General features: G+C 41.1%; 1 protein-coding gene across 1 annotated transcript; it reads left to right on the forward strand.

Moving 5' to 3' along the window:
• Positions 1 to 13,367: 13,367 nt before the first annotated feature.
• Positions 13,368 to 16,640, forward strand: LOC146390712 (rheacalcin-2-like). The gene is made up of 4 exons (XM_084922057.1): positions 13,368 to 13,470; positions 13,712 to 13,958; positions 16,301 to 16,479; positions 16,576 to 16,640. Exons 1-4 carry the CDS (start codon positions 13,383 to 13,385, stop codon positions 16,638 to 16,640), a joined length of 579 nt encoding a protein of 192 aa, XP_084778183.1. The 5' UTR covers positions 13,368 to 13,382.
• The last annotated feature ends 1,447 nt before the right edge of the window (positions 16,641 to 18,087 follow it).

An 18,087-nucleotide genomic window follows, 5' to 3' on the forward strand; every position in this document is an offset into this window, starting at 1 on the left:
ATAAATAAATAAAAATCATCGGGCATACTGAGCAAATGCTCTGTTTTGGAAGTTCAAAGCTAGAAATGTGTTTTGGAATTTGTACGTGCTTTGTATCTAGGGGCCACCGCATATATTTATATATAAACATATATAAAACCACTTTTCTTTTACATTAGTAATTCCTTTTGTGCATAATTTTATATTATTGTTAATAATAAATTAATTAAAGCAACAAAACAACCTGAAGAGCCAGTTCGGAGCCGAAAGAGCCGGCTCTTTTTAGTGAGCCGAGCCGAAAGAGCCTAAAAAGAGCCGGAAATCCCATCACTAGAATAAAATAAACAATGTGGGCTTCATAGATAATTGGCAAACCTTCTGGAGGAAACCTGGTATTGTTAGGAGAGACGGCATCCATCCCAATTTGGATAGAGCAGCTCTCATTACTAGGAATTGCTGTCAGTCATTTCCAGTCACGGTCGTGGCTCCTGGTGTCTGTGCTTTTTACGGAGTCATAATTCCATCACTGATCTCTCTGCGCGCTGTCAGTTGGAGCTGGGCACGCTCTCTTCATCCCTCAGTTTTCGTTTTAATGCAGCTGTAGATTTAAAGGGCAGAGCACGTCGTACACCCCTGCAGTCTTCCTTAACGTCACCGTAGGGTCACTTTCCACCTTTTTGGATTTCACTGTTGTTCAAACTCTCCTCATGACGATTTCTAGGAAGCCAAGTTGTACAACCATCTGCTTTAACTCCTCTCGGGGTTGTCAGCTGTGCTGGAAATGGTCCCTGCTTCTCGCTGGTCCTCTTGAAGCCCTCTCTCCCACTCTCAGTCTGCATCTTATGCATGATCTCCTTCCGCCACACTCCACCTGTAATTTAAAAAATGAAAGCTCCCCCGGAAAACCCTTTTTTTGCCGCATGGTCCTTGCCATGCGTCAACTCAGAGAAGCACAAGAAAAATGTACATTGTCTCTTAAAAAAATTCCAGGGCTTCTCCCCTGGAGTAGCTCCACTCCAGGCCTGTAACCCTGTGTAAAGGGGGAAAAAAAACACAAGCCAGTGTGTGTCCTGCTGTAAACGATTAAATCACATGATTGACTCTCTGCTGCGGAAATAGTGATGTAGATGTTAGCACAGTGCATCTGTATGCACACTTTCTCACAGCGACCTTTGCATTGTAAGCAATACAAGGTCATGAATAACACACCGCTGGTAAATTCACACAGACACAGAAAGTGTCAATTAAAAGGTGAAGTTGGCATGGCCCAAAAGCTCTCGCAAACCTAGGATTTTGCTGTCACCTTTCTGCTCCTGCATAAAAAACATACATACATACATCCACCCTTTTGTCACGTCTGGGTGCAATCTTGCTTATTGGTGTCAAGCCAGTCAAGCTTTTGTCAGTCCAGTCAGTTCCCCATTTTTTTTATTGCTGATAGTGGAATCTCTCCTGTCGCATTGAGTTTCTACTGCCAGCAATTTGACGTAATTTCAAAAAAGAAAAAGAAGAATTTAGTCTGGATTACTTTGCTGAATCCTTTAAAACATTCACTATCTGATTACGTTCCAAATAAGTGGCTTTCTCCAGAACCCATTGTACTGTGGAGAAGTTTAGTTTACGATCGTTCCCGACAAAATGTTTTGTAGCGCTTTCAGTTCCAATCGTGCAGGCCTGCTCAAAGAAGAGAGATTACCAAACAAAACTCTCAGTGCACTGTGAAAGTGAAAAATAAAAAGGTCAAGGGAAGTCATGAAGCATGCTCTTCATCTTAGGTGGGTAAATCAAAACTAATTGTTAGGTTCACCTTGGTATCAGAAGAAAATGCATCAGCCAGATTAATCTCAAAAACATTAATCCATCAGCCACACACACACCACACAACCCTAATGTCCTATTAGATATTGAGTTTCTTCCCATGTAACCAGGTGCTAATCCACTAGTTTACATATCAGTTCTCATTCCACTAAGTGAACTGGACAAGATAGTAAAACAGAATCACATGCTTAAGATGCTGTCTGGTCTTCATGAGCCTTATTGAGTGTGCGTGTGTGTGTGTGTCTGTTAGTAGGATTAATGCATTTTCTTGTTTGTGTGTGTAATTTTGTGTACCTGTCCTATTTTGTGGTGTTCCAAGACACTTTCTCAATTTTCCACTTAAACAGTCAGTTTTTCCTCCCCAGGTTCCTTATCCCATTTTGATTTCCCACACTAAACAACAGCGCCCCTGCATGTGTCGTCCTTTCGCTGTGGTCTCCTCTCCCCCTTGCAGCAGTTAGTTGCAGTAAGTTCTCTTCAGCTTTGTGTTGTGTATTACCACTGTCTCTTCCCATTGCCATTTCACTCCAAACGTGGCAAATGTCAAACTCAGACAGTCTTCTCAAAGGTCCGTTCACATTCAGTGAAGTTGCAGCTTGTTGGAAATGCATCTCCATCAATCCAGCCATGATGATGGTGTTTTCTCCTTGCTGATGCCGTTTGCACATGCTGCTGCTGCTGGACCTATCACTGCTCAGGACACTGCTGTTGTCTCTTGACCTGCCATGTTGTTGCTTTTGGAACTGTGTTTCTTGTCTTCAGGGAGAGGTTAATGTCCTTGGAGCTTGCTTTTCAGGATGAGGAACACATGGAAGTGAAGCTGCAAGACAATTCAGCCAAAACTCGGCCTGGGTGTTTCTAATAATGTTAACCTATAATTTTCTTCTGAGTGCTGCCAGTGGAGATTGATCCAGGTCTGTTTCCCCACCTGCAACTGACAGACTGAGACATTTTGATCATTCTCATCATTGCTTAAACAACACATCATCCCTCTTTGGTTTTGAATTATCCTTTCTTAAAAACCCAGAAAGTGAGATTGTAGTTCTAGGCTGAGAAACACAAAAACCTCTTACTATTACTATTATATTTTCATCAACAACACTCCTATTCTCTTTTAACCTGCAATACCACCTTCTCCCACTAGTTGGAGACAATTCTTCTCACGCACATTTCTAGACTCCACTCTTTTTTTCTTTTCTTTTTCCTTTTGTTTTTGTTTTCCTTGCCCCCCCCCCATTGTTTTTACAGTTTAACACCCACAAACTAACTTATTAACTCACTTGTTCAACATTTCTGTTCATTTCTCTCCAGCTGCTCTTCTAACTTTCAACTGGCTCATGCAGAGTGAACCCTTTGTCACACAACCATTCTACCTTCTCTGCCATCTCGCACTACCCATCTCACTTTTACCCATAGTTCTTACCATACAGTCACATATTGAGTTTTATTGGCCGCCCGATGGCTTTACTGGATCCAGCTTCCCTTTACATTCAGAGCATCCTCTGCAATGGCCTTCTTCCCTTCTTGGCAGAAAAGTGCTAAAATACCGTCAATCTGGTATTTATTATTTATTTATGGTGCTTTATGCTGCACCATAAATAAATAAGCATACGAATTGCAACCCTGTCTGTGTTGATCCTTGGGTCCTGTGCTACATCTGCGCGATCTACTCCATGTCATGTCACAGTTATCCCCTTGAACCTTCCCACATTTTGTCACATTACAGCCACAAACATGAATCAATTTTATTGGAATTCCACATGAAAGACCAACACAAAGTGGTGTACACGTGAGAAGTGGAACGAAAATCATACATGATTCCAAACATTTTTTACAAATAAATAACTGCAAAGTGGGGATATCTGCGGTTCTGAACCGTAGTAAAGGACCTCTGGCTAATACGTCGGGTTCCGTGTCGGGCTCGTAGTCGAAAACTAGCTTTACTTTGTTGTCTGGGTCAACTTTGCTAGCGAGAGACAGAGAGAGGCGTTGAAAGGCTGCTCCAATGAATTCATTGTTTTGGAGAAAAACTTTTTCACTCTAACATATGAAACAGGAAAAGACTGTCGTGTAATCCCTTTATTTCAACACAGTAACTGTATTCTGAATACCACCTTTTTAAACGGTAACTGTAACGGAATACAGTTACTCATATTTTGTATCTTAAATACGTAACGGCGGTACATGTATTCCGTTACTCCCCAACACTGTCCATAATTAACCTAATTAACCTGACTGAAACTGCTTCAGGTAATATTTAAGTTATGACATGATCAGATGAGTGTGAAACACAGAGAGACGACACAAAAGATAGGTGAACTGTACATAAATGACTGAGCGAACAGGGCACACAAACATGAGGACGAGACGATGATGTGACCAGAAGCAGAAACAAACTGAGGGCTTAAATAGACAGGATAATGGAAGAAAAGGAAACAGGTGGGAAGACAACTGGACTAAACCTAACTAATGAAGCAGAGGAAGTAAAACTAAACATAATGCACACAGGACAAAAAAGGCTATCACAATAAAACAGGAAAAGACACAGAAAAACAAAACAATGACAAAAAGTCTAAAGTCAGAACACTGGGTCAACAATCCAGGTACCATGACAAATTGATTCAACAGTCATTAAAGTTCTTGTACTTAGTGACACTTGTCATCTTGGCTAATACTGAAAACACATGAGGGGTGTTACCATGCAAAATGTTTTTTAGAAAAGTGCAAAGTAATTTCTTTGGAAAATGGAAATATCCACTTGGATGTCTTGGATGCAAATCCTCACTAGTGCTGCTGGAATGTTCAGACTAAACGAACTAGTACAGTGTGGTATTAGAAGTACTCTGAAGAAACTACAGAGGAAGTAAGCCGATCTACAAGTCAGCAGGGATATACCAGTAACTAGCGTAATTTCTTTAATGTGGTAATTGATGTGAGAATTTTTTACTAGACAGTAGTGGAATGGATTATATTTGGATCTTCACTGGTAAGCCAAATTGTCTTCAACTAAATGTATTACTTATAAATAATCAGTACCAGATATTTTGTACTTTTTCATCTTTAAAACAAAACCCAGACCAAATACCACAGCTATGTTGTGAAAACACACAATTAACAGACTTCCTCCTCCTTTAATCATATCCTGGCTTACACAGAGAAAATGAGGAAACACACATTGGACTTTGTATTAAATGTATTAGACGCAGTGATGGGGAAGAGCTGACTCGTGCTCATGCAGATCAGTCAGTCAACAAAAATAACAGTGAGATAAATAATGCTAAAAGACTCGCTCAGCAGAGATAATTGAGGAATATTTACTTCTTTAAATAATAGTTGATGTTCATTTCACCGTCTATATGATTTTTAGAATCACTGCATATGTTTACAGGAACTTTCTTCATGATGACAACTGCAGCATTTCCAGGTAAAGATTTTTTTTCTCCTCTTTTGAAAACAATCTTTTTTGTTTAAATAATAGTTACGCATTTTTATTATTACAAAACCTCCATTACTTAGCACTGAATCAAAACGCTATCCCGTCTTCAGTCAGTGTTAATTTGTGATTTGTGGAAAGGCAAAAGTAATTTGACTGCTTGCTTTAAATACCCAAAACAGGATGTATCCCTGGGTGCGTAATATACTGGAATTCTTCCTGACCTTTACGCTTAACATGCTCTGTTCCATGCTGCTCATTTACCATGTTACAATCCAACTGCTGGAATGTAGACCTAGAAATAGTGGATTGGTGCTCCAGTGATAACCAGTAGAGTGGAATTGAAAAATGTATGGTGCTGAAATCTGGATCAGAAATGTAAAAAAAAAAGTGACCCTGATATAGATCCATATAATATAATCAATAATATTGGTATGGGGTCATCTCGCACATTTGCGGTGCACAAATAAATGAATGAATCTTGAATAACCCCAAGTCCCCAGTGCAATCTATGAATTTTGACTAATTATGTCTGTTTTTCCCATTGAGGTCATCTTCTTCATAACCTGGCACTAAAGAAGACAGCTGTGCAGTCTTCAAACGGAGACAACATCGGATTTGCTTTCAAGGCCGTCGATGGCAATAGAGATGAGAACTATCAGAAATGGTCCTGCACACTTACTTTACCACAGTCTGATCCGTGGTGGAGGGTAGACCTGGCAAGAGTGTATACAATTGGTGCTGTTGTGATAACCAATATAGCAGGATTTGAAAACAGGTTGAATGGTGCAGAAATCTGGATTGGAAACTCGGCAAACTTCGGTGACCCTGAGCGTGTGAGGTGAAACAGCATGATACAGACTAACATTATAAATTTGCAGTCAGTTATAGTTCCATCAATTTCTTTTCTTGTTCATACACAGGTGTGCGGTCATCTCTCACATTCCCAGCGGACAGATGTTTTACTTTCCATGTAGCTCTATTGAGGGACGCTATGTCACTGTGTTCCTCCCAGGAAGTGGGAAGGTCCTAAATCTCTGCGAGGTTGAAGTGTACTACGGTAATCACATTTTTATTCTGAAGCTGATACAGAAGCCTGGTAGTTCACAGACTCCATGTTGACAGCCAAATGCGATCTTTAAAATCACCACACAGGGCACCTTCTAGAGAAACTGACTCATACTGGTTTTCCTTCAAGGATACCCATTACCCAATGTGGCACTGAAAGGAGAAGCTGCCCAGTCATCTGCACTCTCTGTTGCCACTGCGTCCAAAGCCATCGATGGCAGACGGAACTCGTTCTATAGCAATGGGTTCTGTAGCCACACGGCTGAAGACGAGACCAACCCCTGGTGGAGGGTGGACCTGCAGCGAAGCTTTACAATCACTGCTGTAAAAGTCACCAACAGAGGAGACTGCTGTGCTGAAAGACTGGATGGAGCTGAGATCAGAATAGTAAACTCACTGGAGAACAATGGAAACAATAATTCCAGGTAATGATTAGAAGTTAGTTAATTTTAGAATAATTAGAACAGCAATATGTTAAAGTTTACAAGATATATACTATGTGCAGCATGACAACTAACATACTGAGGGCTAATTTTAAACCCCTGCTAAAATTAACAGTCTCCAGTTTATGGTAGTTTCATTTTAATGACAGTGGACAAAATATCCATAAAAAACCCATTATATAAAAGTTACAAATTGTTTTGGTATTTGATCCCCTACAAACCAGTCAGATTTCTGGCTTTCATAGATTGACTCAGTTCCTATTAGGCACAAATCAGTTACAGATAAAACTGATCTTAGTTAAGTATAAAGCACACCTGTCCAGAAAATCTATTTCGTCCAGTCCAACCTTTCCACCACAATGGGCAAGAGCAAAGAGCTTTTAAAGGGACAAGACTGCAAAAGGCTGGAAAGAGCTACAGGAGCATCAGCAATAAGCTTGTCGAGAACCCCAGACATACGGCCAAATCAACAAACTAGTAATTGTCCGAGCCAGTCTCCAGATAGAAAATCTGTGGAAGGAGCTAAGGCTTTGAGTTGATGTAAAACTAAACCTAAGAAACCTAAAAATCAACTCCTGACATGCTAAAGTTTCTCTTTAGCAGGAATTTGAGGAAAATTGAAACCACCCTGACCTCTGTCGTTTACGCTTCACTGCTGATCGCTTGTAGATGGCACAGTCTCGCTCTGCAAACCACCTAGTTGGGCTGGAGCTTGGCCCTCTCATTGAAGCTCTCATTGAAGGAGGACACTTTTTCACCTTTCACTCTTACTTTGTGTTCCAACATAGTTGTAGGTGATAAGGACAGAGCACATCCTACACCCTTGTTGTCTTCCTCAGTGTTAGTGTGGAGATCTTTTTACTTATTTGGGTAATCACTGTGATTCTGGAAATAACCCAAAGAACACATGTCAGGGAATGGAATGTCGCCATGGTAACAGATGAAGATACTGGATATCCTAAAGGCTGCTGGTACCAGCCTTGATGTGGGTTTGGAGGGTTTTGCTTGTTCACCTGGAGGTTTCTCAGACAGTTGTCACTCACTGGAGCAGCAGAGGATTTTAGTGTTTTAACGTCTGTTTCAGCCGATCTAAGCAGTTATCAGTACCATCACGGCCATTCGGGACCAGCCTCAGTGCAGCAGATCTCGCTTTTGCAGTCTGCGTCAGCCATTTCCTCCTTCAATGCCTTGCCTGAATTCATTCCCTAGATGTGCTCCTGTGTAACAGAATCCCAGCTGCTGCTGCTCTCCTCTCTCTGTGCAGTTACTCTGTGTGGTGAGGGATGGGTCCTGCATGCTCTCCTGGTTCTGTGGAGAATGCAGGGTCCTTCTTTTGCCTTAACCTCAAACTGAGGTGCTCACATTTCTCCTGAGAGTGTTTGCATCCATCATGCGATGGAGGCACTGCAGCGGGGCATGATCCGAACAGAGGGTGATAACGAAGGGAGTGGATCACCTGCTGTATCGCGAGACACTCTTTCTCTTTTTCTGGCACAACTGGGCCGCTGGCCCAACTTATCTGCTGGGTCAAAACTGCCCCCAGCCCACTATTCCAGGTGCTGGTGTGCAGAAAAGGGAGGGAAAAATTAGGCATTATTTTTTAATTAATTAATTAATTAGGCAAAATTAGCATTATACAGCAGTTGTTTTGTTTGCTCTCAATTTTAGCAGCCCTATTAAAGATTAATATCAGTCTGTACATTCTCCAGATAGCTTTTCTTCGAATTCTTTAATTCTCACTCACTTTTGCAACTTTGTACTTTTGTGTTACTCGCAGCAACAACTCCACCTCATTGTTAGTTCCTTTAAAAAACTCAGTGCTTTTCCTCAACATTTTGTCCACAATTAACCTAATTAACCTGCATTACTGTAATCCGATTGTTTGTTTGTTTTTAAGTAAGGAGTAAAGTAAGGGATTACTATTGCAAAAAAGGTAATTAGATTACTGTTGCTTTCCTGTAAGCACGCTGCGTTACTGCATTACTAAACCGTGATTTTGTTAGTGAGAGTATCTCACAACAATGATGTAAGCGCGTGTGATGTCCCTGGTATCAGCCTGCAGATCAACAATGGATGACATGGAGTGCAGGAGGGAGTACAACCATGTAGCGTTTAAAGTGTAGAAGTACTGACCTTACTTTGAGTTCTAAACTGGTGAAAATAAAGTGACAGGACTTAGTGCTGCTGAGTCTTTGATTTTATTTATTTTCTGCTGTTATTTTACTTGCATCTATTTGAAAGAGTGAGTGTACACACTGTTATAGACAGTGTTTTTGTTAATGTATGTTTGGGGGCATTGCACCCCGGAACCTTCAGAGGTTTTTCAGGGTTTTCCCTGCCAGAATGTTAGTGAGAAACAGTTTCCTGTATGTGTTGCGACTAGCTGTGGTTGTTTCTGAAAGTGATCAGTAAACGTCCTAAAATTGGCACTTGAGTTTCTGAACATTTTTATCCTGAGGTTATAACACACACTAAAAAATATTTTATATGCTAGAATATGCAGAAAATAGGTTTAGAGGTTAAACAAATTTCTTCAAGTCAAAGACAGTTGCATATAGTTTATTTTTTTCTTGATGGAATGTGCATAAAATCAAAAGATTAAAACTAACAAAACAAGTTTTTAAAAGAGACTTTTTCATTTGATAAAATTTTATATGATGTATTATGCAGAAAAATAGAATTGGGCTGAAAGGTCTATTGCTTCATTATGTATTCAAGTTGTGCATCATGTTTTTAAAAAGTAACTAAGCAACTAAGTAATAAATAATAATAACTATGGGGTGATCGTGGCTCAAGAGTTGGCAGTTCGTCTTGTGATTGGAAGGTTGCCGATTCGAGCCCCGGCTCAGACAGTCTCGGTCGTTGTGTCCTTGGGCAAGACACTTCACCCACTGCCTACTGGTGATGGCCAGAGGGGCCGATGGCGTGATAGGGCAGCCTCGCTTCTGTCAGTCTGCCCCAGGGCAGCTGTGGCTACAACTGTAGCTGCCTCCACCAGTGCGTGAATGTGAGAGTGAATGAATAGTGGCATTGTAAAGCGCTTTGAGGGTCTCGAAAAGCGCTATATAAATGCAATCCATTATTATTATTATTATTATTATAAAGTAACTAATTACTTTTAAAAATAATTAATCAGTAAAGTAACTGGATTACTTTTTTGGAGAAGTTATCATTAATTAGTAACTAATTACTTTTTTCAAGTAACTTGACCAACACTGGTCACAACTCACTCAGTAGAGCAGGGGTGGGCAACTCCAGGCCTCGAGAGCTGGTGTCCTGCAGGTTTTAAATGTGTCCTTGATCCAACACAGCTGATTTAAATGGCTGAATTACCTCCTCAGCATGTCTGGAATTTCACCAGAGGCCTGGTAATGAACTAATCATTTGATTCAGGTGTGTTGACCCAGGGTTATAGCTACATCCTGCAGGACACTGGCCCTCGATGCCTGGAGTTGTCCACCCCTGCAGCAGAGCCTGTCTTTCATCAATATGAACTGCGGGTAGGTCCATGAAACTTAAGGGTGCACCAAGTGACAATCGGTTTCTTTCACTTGGTCAAAGGCTGAGCATAGGGTGTCATCACGAGACTGCTCTAATGGAAAATCTTCTACTGACCAAATCACCGGAGCCAGCAGTGCCACCTGAGAAGGCCCTGCCAGCTCCTCCTCCCCAGAGGGGTCAGAATACCTTGAACCACAGCTGAGTGCAAAGCAAACGCTACATGCTATGAAAGGTTGTGAGCGCATCCTCATACACTGCCCTGTCAGGTGTCCTGGTTGCCTGCACTCCTGCTTCAGTGTTTGTGCAGCCCTCTGTGGGTCGGGTGCCGCCTTTAGGACCCGGGGAGGCAGATCACAAAAAAAAGGTTAGTGGGCAACAGCTGCAACTGGAAAGCCTTCAAGAACACCTCGGTTTAGAGTTAGGGTTAGGGGATTGTCACTGATAACAGAGGAGGGGCAGAGCCACAGTGACCCTGAGCAGCCTCTCCAACACCTGCGTCTGGTGTTTGGCCTGGTCCTGTAGTCTGTTTAATTGCTGTCTCTGTGCCAATGCCTGCTCCCTGTGCATAGCTGTCATCTCTGCTATCATCTCCTGCCATCTCTGCTAGCATCTGCACAGGCAATTGCACCGGCTAGGGAGGTAGCGCAGGTTGCAGGTCCGACATGATGACACTGGTTTCTGCACGACTTTGTTATCGCAGTCACGACTCTGGACACTTTGGTGTGATTTTTAATGGTCTTTACGAAAAACAGAGGATTTGTCTTGCGCCATTGTACAGTCCGTGGCTGGAAAGCTTACCAGCTTACCTCTCTCCAGGTCCCGGCATCACTGAAAAGAGTGAGAGAATCATCACAAACTGAGGTGCAGCTGCCCTGCCAAGCTCTCTGGCACTACACCTCAAGCCTGCTTGTAATGGAGCCACAGACCACACCTCTGCCACAACAGCATTTAATCTATTATTAGACTCAATTGCCTTCTTTCAAACTGTAAAAGAGCACTAGCCAGCACTTTAATCATGGTTTCCAGCATAGAGCATAGAAACTGAACATTTAACAGTATTTCCTGACATTCTTTTGGGGCTGATCAATTCCTAATAACGTTTAAATTTTCAGCAATTAATTACACAACAGTGGGAAGTAGATTTCATCACAGTAGATGTCTTTCTGAAAGTGCTGTAACTAAATGTAAGTATATTTGACTCACTATTGTCTTATTTGACACCTCGTGCCAACACAGAGCAGCGCAGCACTTATGCTACTTCAACAGAGGCCGATTATCTTGTTAATAACTTTACTTTTTCCACTCTGTGTGACCTTGGATACTGTATCTCCTCTGAAAAAGAGAGCGTCAAATCACAGGGACTTGAATCCTGGTATAATTCTCAAATTGCGCACCTTAAAGCAGATAACTCGTAAGCTGGACAGGAGGCATTTACACACACACACACACACACACACACACACACACACTAAGAAGATTGTTGATTTATGTATCTGTGTTTTTCCAATTTTTGTGTTCTAGGTGCTGAATGTTTGTTTTGGGATTTTTTTTGTGTCTCACAGGTGCAACAGTTGGCAATACATAATGCATTTCTATTTGTTTCTATCCCTCCCCATCTCTATTTCTATCCTCTTTTTTTCTCAAATTGCCTGTCTTGCCTTAGACATTGTCATACTGGTCTACAAATAATGTAATATCTGAAATAATACAAAAAGAAACAAATAAATAAACAGATGAAAGATTCTCATGAACAAGAGGAACACAGAAAATAGCATTACATTAGAATATTCAGTTACGTATAAATATGCTTCACTTTGTGTTTTATTCAGTTTATCTTTCTTCTATTAGATTTTATTATTCTCACATTTAAATTTAATCCATTTTAATCCAGTTATATAGACATACTTCTGTTTACTTTTTTGCTGTAAAATTCTGTTTTTGTCCATCACAATTTTCTCAATACAGCTTCTTTGACTGAATCGTACATTTTAAAGAGTAAGAGAAAAGAATAAAAATGATTCACTATTTACCAATATAAAATATAAATATATATAAAGCTCTGTTATAGCACTCTGTGTCATTTTAAACATAAAATGCTGGGTTTAAAAGCTGGGGGGACTTCAGTGTCTTTCAATCCCACCTTTTTCAACAGTTAAATAAAAAACAAAGAAACTTTTCTGTGGAGGGAGCTGAAGCTTTGAGTTGCCCAGCAGAAGCTAAGAAACTGCAAGGAGGGGTTTGAAAACCTATAAGAACTTATAAGAACCCAGTGTGTTCATTTTGGCCATCAAGAATGAAGAGAGAAGAAGATTATTTTCTAGTCCTTGAGTCATGTTATTTTAACATGAGGCCCATAATACTAACATAATACTGCCCCCACACTCTCTGCTGTCAGGTGTGCTTCCATCTCACATATCAAAGCGGGTAAAACCTACACATACCAGTGTGATGGAGGCAGCATAGAGGGTCGCTTTGTGAACGTGTTTCTTCCTGGACAGAAGAAGACTCTCACCCTGTGTGAAGTGGAGGTGTATGCTGCCCCAGCAGGTAGAGCTTTAAGTGACTGGATTTAATCTATGGAAACACATCTGCCTGATACTGATTCGTACCTGTTTGTTCTTTTTAACACTTTAGTGGAGCCGCTTTCAAACGTGGCCTCAAGCAAGCCAACAGTACAGTCATCGACTTCGTCACCACATCTGTCTTCCAAAGCTGTTGATGGGTACAAAAATGGAAACATCTATGGTGCAGGCTTTACCCACACTTTAGAAGAAAAAAAATCCCTGGTGGAGAGTAGACTTGTTAGCAGTGTATAAAGTCAGTGCTGTCACCATCATCAACAGACAGGATTGTTGTTCTGAAAGGATTCTTGGGGCAGAGATTTGGATCGGGGACTCACTGGATCAAAATGGAAATCAAAACCCGAGGTGAGACATGATTTCTGACTGGAATATTTCTCCATAATTATTATTCATTTTTTTCTCCCATTTAAACAACACATTGTTTGAATAGATATTAGCTTTTTTCCCTTTAGTAAGTAAAAGTGACACATTTCTCTTTGATGTTTCTACAACTCCATCAGGTGTGGCATTATTGAATCATTAGCGGGTACACCAACATACACATTCCAGTGTCATGAAATGGAAGGTCGCTACATCAATGTGATCACACCAGCACTTCTGAGAGCTCTGACACTATGTGAAGTGCAGGTGTTTGCTTCTCTGCCTGGTCTAGCCCTTGTTTTCTAGTGGTATATGTGGAAGCTGCTTGTTTTTTTTTCTTTTTTATATGATTTCTCATATTTATCATTGTACAGTCAAGAAATTGAACTGACTTTCTAGCTTTCAGTGTTCGTTTTTTTTTGGGGGGTTCGGAGCTGATTGCAACATTACAATTTAACCTGTTAAACTAAAATAAAAACAAACAGTCATGGATGAAACAAACAGAAACCTAACAAACTTCTCTCCAGCACCAGACGCTGTTACTCCTTCACCGACTCCTCCCAGCCCTCCTCCACCTGTGAGCCTGCAGCTTGGTGGCAGGAACGTGACGGTGGTGGGAGAGAGGCTCTGCTGGTCCGATGCTCTGATGTACTGTAGACGTTATTACTGGGACCTGCTCAGCCTTCACAGCCAACAGGAGCCAAGCGAGTTGGAGCAGCTGCTGGGCCTAGTTCCTTTCTCCCTCACAGACCACGTCTGGCTGGGACTGCGCAGGTACTGATACAGAAGATACTTCTAACAACTCAATGAATGAACAGGGAGGACACAGAGTCATCCAGGATTCAAAAGGTCACAGTTCAAGTTTTCTTATGCAAATTAAGAACGTGTGTGTGCGTGTTAATGAGATCAGAATAACATTTAGACAGGAGAAGTGGAGTCGAATGGTAACAAAGAGAGTGACGATTGTCAGTACTGAGTAGGACTGGGCGATATGACCCAAAATTCATATCTCGATATTTTTTAGCTGGATGGCGATATAAGATATATATGTCGATATTTTTTAAAGCCATAAAGTAAGAACAAGAAGAGTTCTTAGTCAAAGCTGTGTCCCAGATGTCACACAGGCACTTTTATGAACATACAGCATATATGTAAATGAAAAAAACTACTCAAAAGTAAATTATGAGCATTTATTAAATAATAATGCTCCATAAATAAAAGAAAACAATGTTGTTTTTGTGCATAACAAAAAGCTCACAATTGTGCAGTCAAAATGTAAACTAAAAGATGCTGAGCATAATAACAAAGAGACAGATTTCACAGCTGCTCTGTTCCCAACTTCTACTGTGTGACTGACAGCCTGGAGTTTGAAATCCGCTTCGTAACCATGTCTCTTAACAGCTGCCATTTATGGTCCTTATACACACACAGTACGGTAATATTACGTTGAAGCACAGTACCCATCACTCCACGAGGCTCCTCGGTAGCCGTAATGCTCCGACAATCTATCAAGCGGTGCGGCTCCGTAGCTTACCAAAGTCGTACCAAAACATTTTTTGACAGATTGCTGTGCGCTGTGTACCACATAAAATCGGTTCGCGGTTATCAAGCACAACCAGAATTCATACATAAGGCGAGCTGTCAACTTTTGACAGAATGAACGGATTTTAGGCTGTGCAGCCCCTGTGGACTGCATGGTGTTAGCGTGGTTAGCTCGTTAACACGTTGACGCTGTCCAGCCCCACGCACGGGGCAATGCGCAGTAACTCGTTAACGGAAATTTGCCGTGTCCATCTTGTCGCTGCCTGCAGGTGAAGCGATGGGGGAGGAGGGGGAGTTGTCTTCAGTGAAGGAGAGAGGCGAGGTCAAGTAACGTTGCGTAAAGACAAAAGTGGACGAAAGAGAGGCAAACTTGTGGCTCCACAACTGTAATTATAACGTAACATAGATTATATTGATATAAAGGATATTGTCACATCTTATATCTCGTATAAAAATATATCGATATTTTTTTTTAAAAAACTCGATATATCGCCCAGCACTAGTACTGAGGTATAATACAAACAGAAGGCAACTTTACATCAAGGATAGTTGCAAGCACCAAGGAATCCACTGGTAAATGGAAGTATGAAGAGGCCGCTAGGACAGCTGCAACCATGCAAAACATTCAGACAGTAAGGTAAGTCATGAGAAGTCTGTTGAATGGGAAGATCAAGATTCAGGCAATCAACTCCTGTACTTTGAGGGTCTTCAAATACCCTGCTGGGATAATAAGCAGGCCAAAAGATGAGGTAAAACCTACTTACATCAAGACAAGGAGCTCTTTACCAGGCATTAAGTGTTCATCTTAGTCCAGCATCCTGAGACGCCGAGGACTAATGAGTGTCAGAACCACTGTCCAGGATGAGACAACAAACATCCATGAGTAAATCAGGAAGATGTCCACAACTGATCATGTAAGGCAGGGGTCCCCAATCCCAGTCCACGAGGGCCGGTGTCCCTGCAGGTTTCAGATCTCACCCAGGGTCAACACACTTGAATCACATGATTAGTTCATTACCAGGCCTCTGGAGACCTTCAAGACATTTTATCCATTTAAATCAGCTGTGATGGATCAAGGACACATCTAAAACCTGCAGGGACACTGGCCCTTGTGGACTGGGATTGGGGACCCCTGATGTAAGGGAACACTTCAGTCTGCAGAAACCTGAGAAGGAAGAGGAGAAAGAAGAGGAACCATCATGGAAGGACAGACCACTGTACAGTATGTATATAGTATGTTGTGATAGAAGTAGCTATACCAAGTGATACCAGGAAGAAGGATCATGGGAAGCTGGAGAAGTACCAAGGACTGAGAGTGAAGCTAGAGAAGATTTGAAGGGTAAAGACAACAGTGGTCCTCATGATAACTCAGTTCTTGATGGACCAGCATTGGGGTCGTAGTGAATAGTGATGATGCTGAACTGGGTAAGAGGAAGAAAATGAATGAAGGCTTGGAGTGATTTGGGGTTTTTGTTTATCCCATCATAAAGACCACATAGCTTGAAAATGTGAAAAAGCAGTTAATATCCATAGGCTACATAAATGGCAGTATTTTGATTCACTATGTCCAACAGATCCTTGAATAGAGATGACTGGTTCTGGATGTCCGGACACTCCATGAATTTCTTCAACTGGCCACAGGATTTTGTCCCTTACTATTACTCCAGCATGTGTGGAGCCATGAGCAATGGAGAGCACTTCATGTGGCAGGATCTGCACTGTGGGGAACACGTCAACTTCATCTGCCAATCAGGTCGGGCTGAGATGACGCTAATGCATGTGTGCACTGTTGTTCCTCAGAAAGTTTTGTGCTTCTGAGGACTAATTACTCTACCTTCTGTTCCTTTAGGTGCTGGGGACAATGTGCAAAGAGTGGATTTCTACAGCACCAAGAATGTCACAACTGTAAAGTAAAGTTCAACAATATATTGCATATCGGAATACTTTTAAGTTACTAATAGTTTTCATTTTCAATGTATCCAAATGTTTAACACAAATCTAATATATATATATATATTAGGGGTGCAACGATACTCGTATCGATATTGAACCGTTCGATACAGTGCTTTCGGTTCGGTACACATATGTATCGAACAATACAAAATTTTTAATTTATTTTATCAACTTTTCTTCTGACGATGCTGTCTGTGTTGAGAGCTCAGTGGATCTGCGTTCGACTACTCCGCCTAGGCTGCACTGTCGAGCGCAGATCCACTGAGCGCAGCGCAAGCTAGCAAGACAGAAGCTAAGCTGCCTCAACGCTACCCGAGATTGAACCTCCCCCACCCTCATTCAGATCTGGCGTTTGGAACTATCTTGGTTTTCATGTGAAGCATGACCCTGATGGTAAGCACGTCATGGACGAAAGTAAAACAGTATGTCAAATGTGCCACGCAATCTCAATTAGTGGGCACTAGTGTGTTAGCGCAGTTAGCTTGTTAATGTGTTGACGCCGTCCAGCCCCACGCACGGGGCGATCCGCGGTAACTCGTTAACGGAGATTTGCAGTGTTATGGCATTAACGTCATTTCAACGAGATTAACGCTGACAGCACTAGTGGGAACACAACGAATATGACTGCACATTTACGCCGACATCATCCTAGTGCAAAGACAAGTGGAAGCAGACAAAAACAACAAGCATGCATGCTACAAACTTTACCCGAGTCATTTAGACAGCCGTTAGCACATGATTCTCCTTATGGGGACCTGATATGTTTAATATGCTGTTGAGAATATAGCCCAGAAGAAGCGTATAGTATAGCTTTTATTTTGGAAAGAGCCATTTCTCTGTAATAAACTCTCTTTTCCAAAGATGAGTGATTTCTCGATCAGATAGATTTATTTATTTTTTATTATTTTGTTGTTTCAGCAACATTAAATTTAAAAACTGTACTTTTGAGTTAAAATATATATTTATAATTTTAATAAATGACAAATTAAAAAGGCATGACACCAAAGTATTGAACTGAACTGAACCGTGAATTTTGTTTATCATTGCACCCCTAAAATATATATATGTATGTATGTATGTATGTATACACACACACACATACATACATATATATATATATATATATATATATATATATATATATACACACACACACACACACACACACACACACACACACACACACACACACACATACATACACGGAGTTTCTCTGGGTTAATGCAGTTATGGCATAAACTGACATTTAGCACCAAATGGAGCGTCATAGTCTACAACTAAATTGCAAGATCTGAATCGCTTGTCACCATATATTGTTTTGCAGCATCCTATATAGTATATACTATACCATACTATAATGATCATAGCATATGTACCCATGTTTCCTGTTTGCTAGTTTAACAAAAAC

Source organism: Perissodus microlepis, chromosome 3, assembly GCF_051167445.1.
Source record: "Perissodus microlepis isolate ML-2025 ecotype Zambia chromosome 3, ASM5116744v1, whole genome shotgun sequence".
In the NCBI taxonomy this organism is placed as follows: Eukaryota; Metazoa; Chordata; class Actinopteri; order Cichliformes; family Cichlidae; genus Perissodus; species Perissodus microlepis.

Bases quoted from the DNA above. Each gene is read 5' to 3' on its own strand.
- LOC146390712 (XM_084922057.1), top strand. From the start codon at position 13,383: ATGGAAGGTCGCTACATCAATGTGATCACACCAGCACTTCTGAGAGCT. The intron at 13,959-16,300 runs GTACTGATACAG...TATGTCCAACAG, and splicing joins GTCTGGCTGGGACTGCGCAG to ATCCTTGAATAGAGATGACT. The intron at 16,480-16,575 runs GTCGGGCTGAGA...CTGTTCCTTTAG, and splicing joins CAACTTCATCTGCCAATCAG to GTGCTGGGGACAATGTGCAA.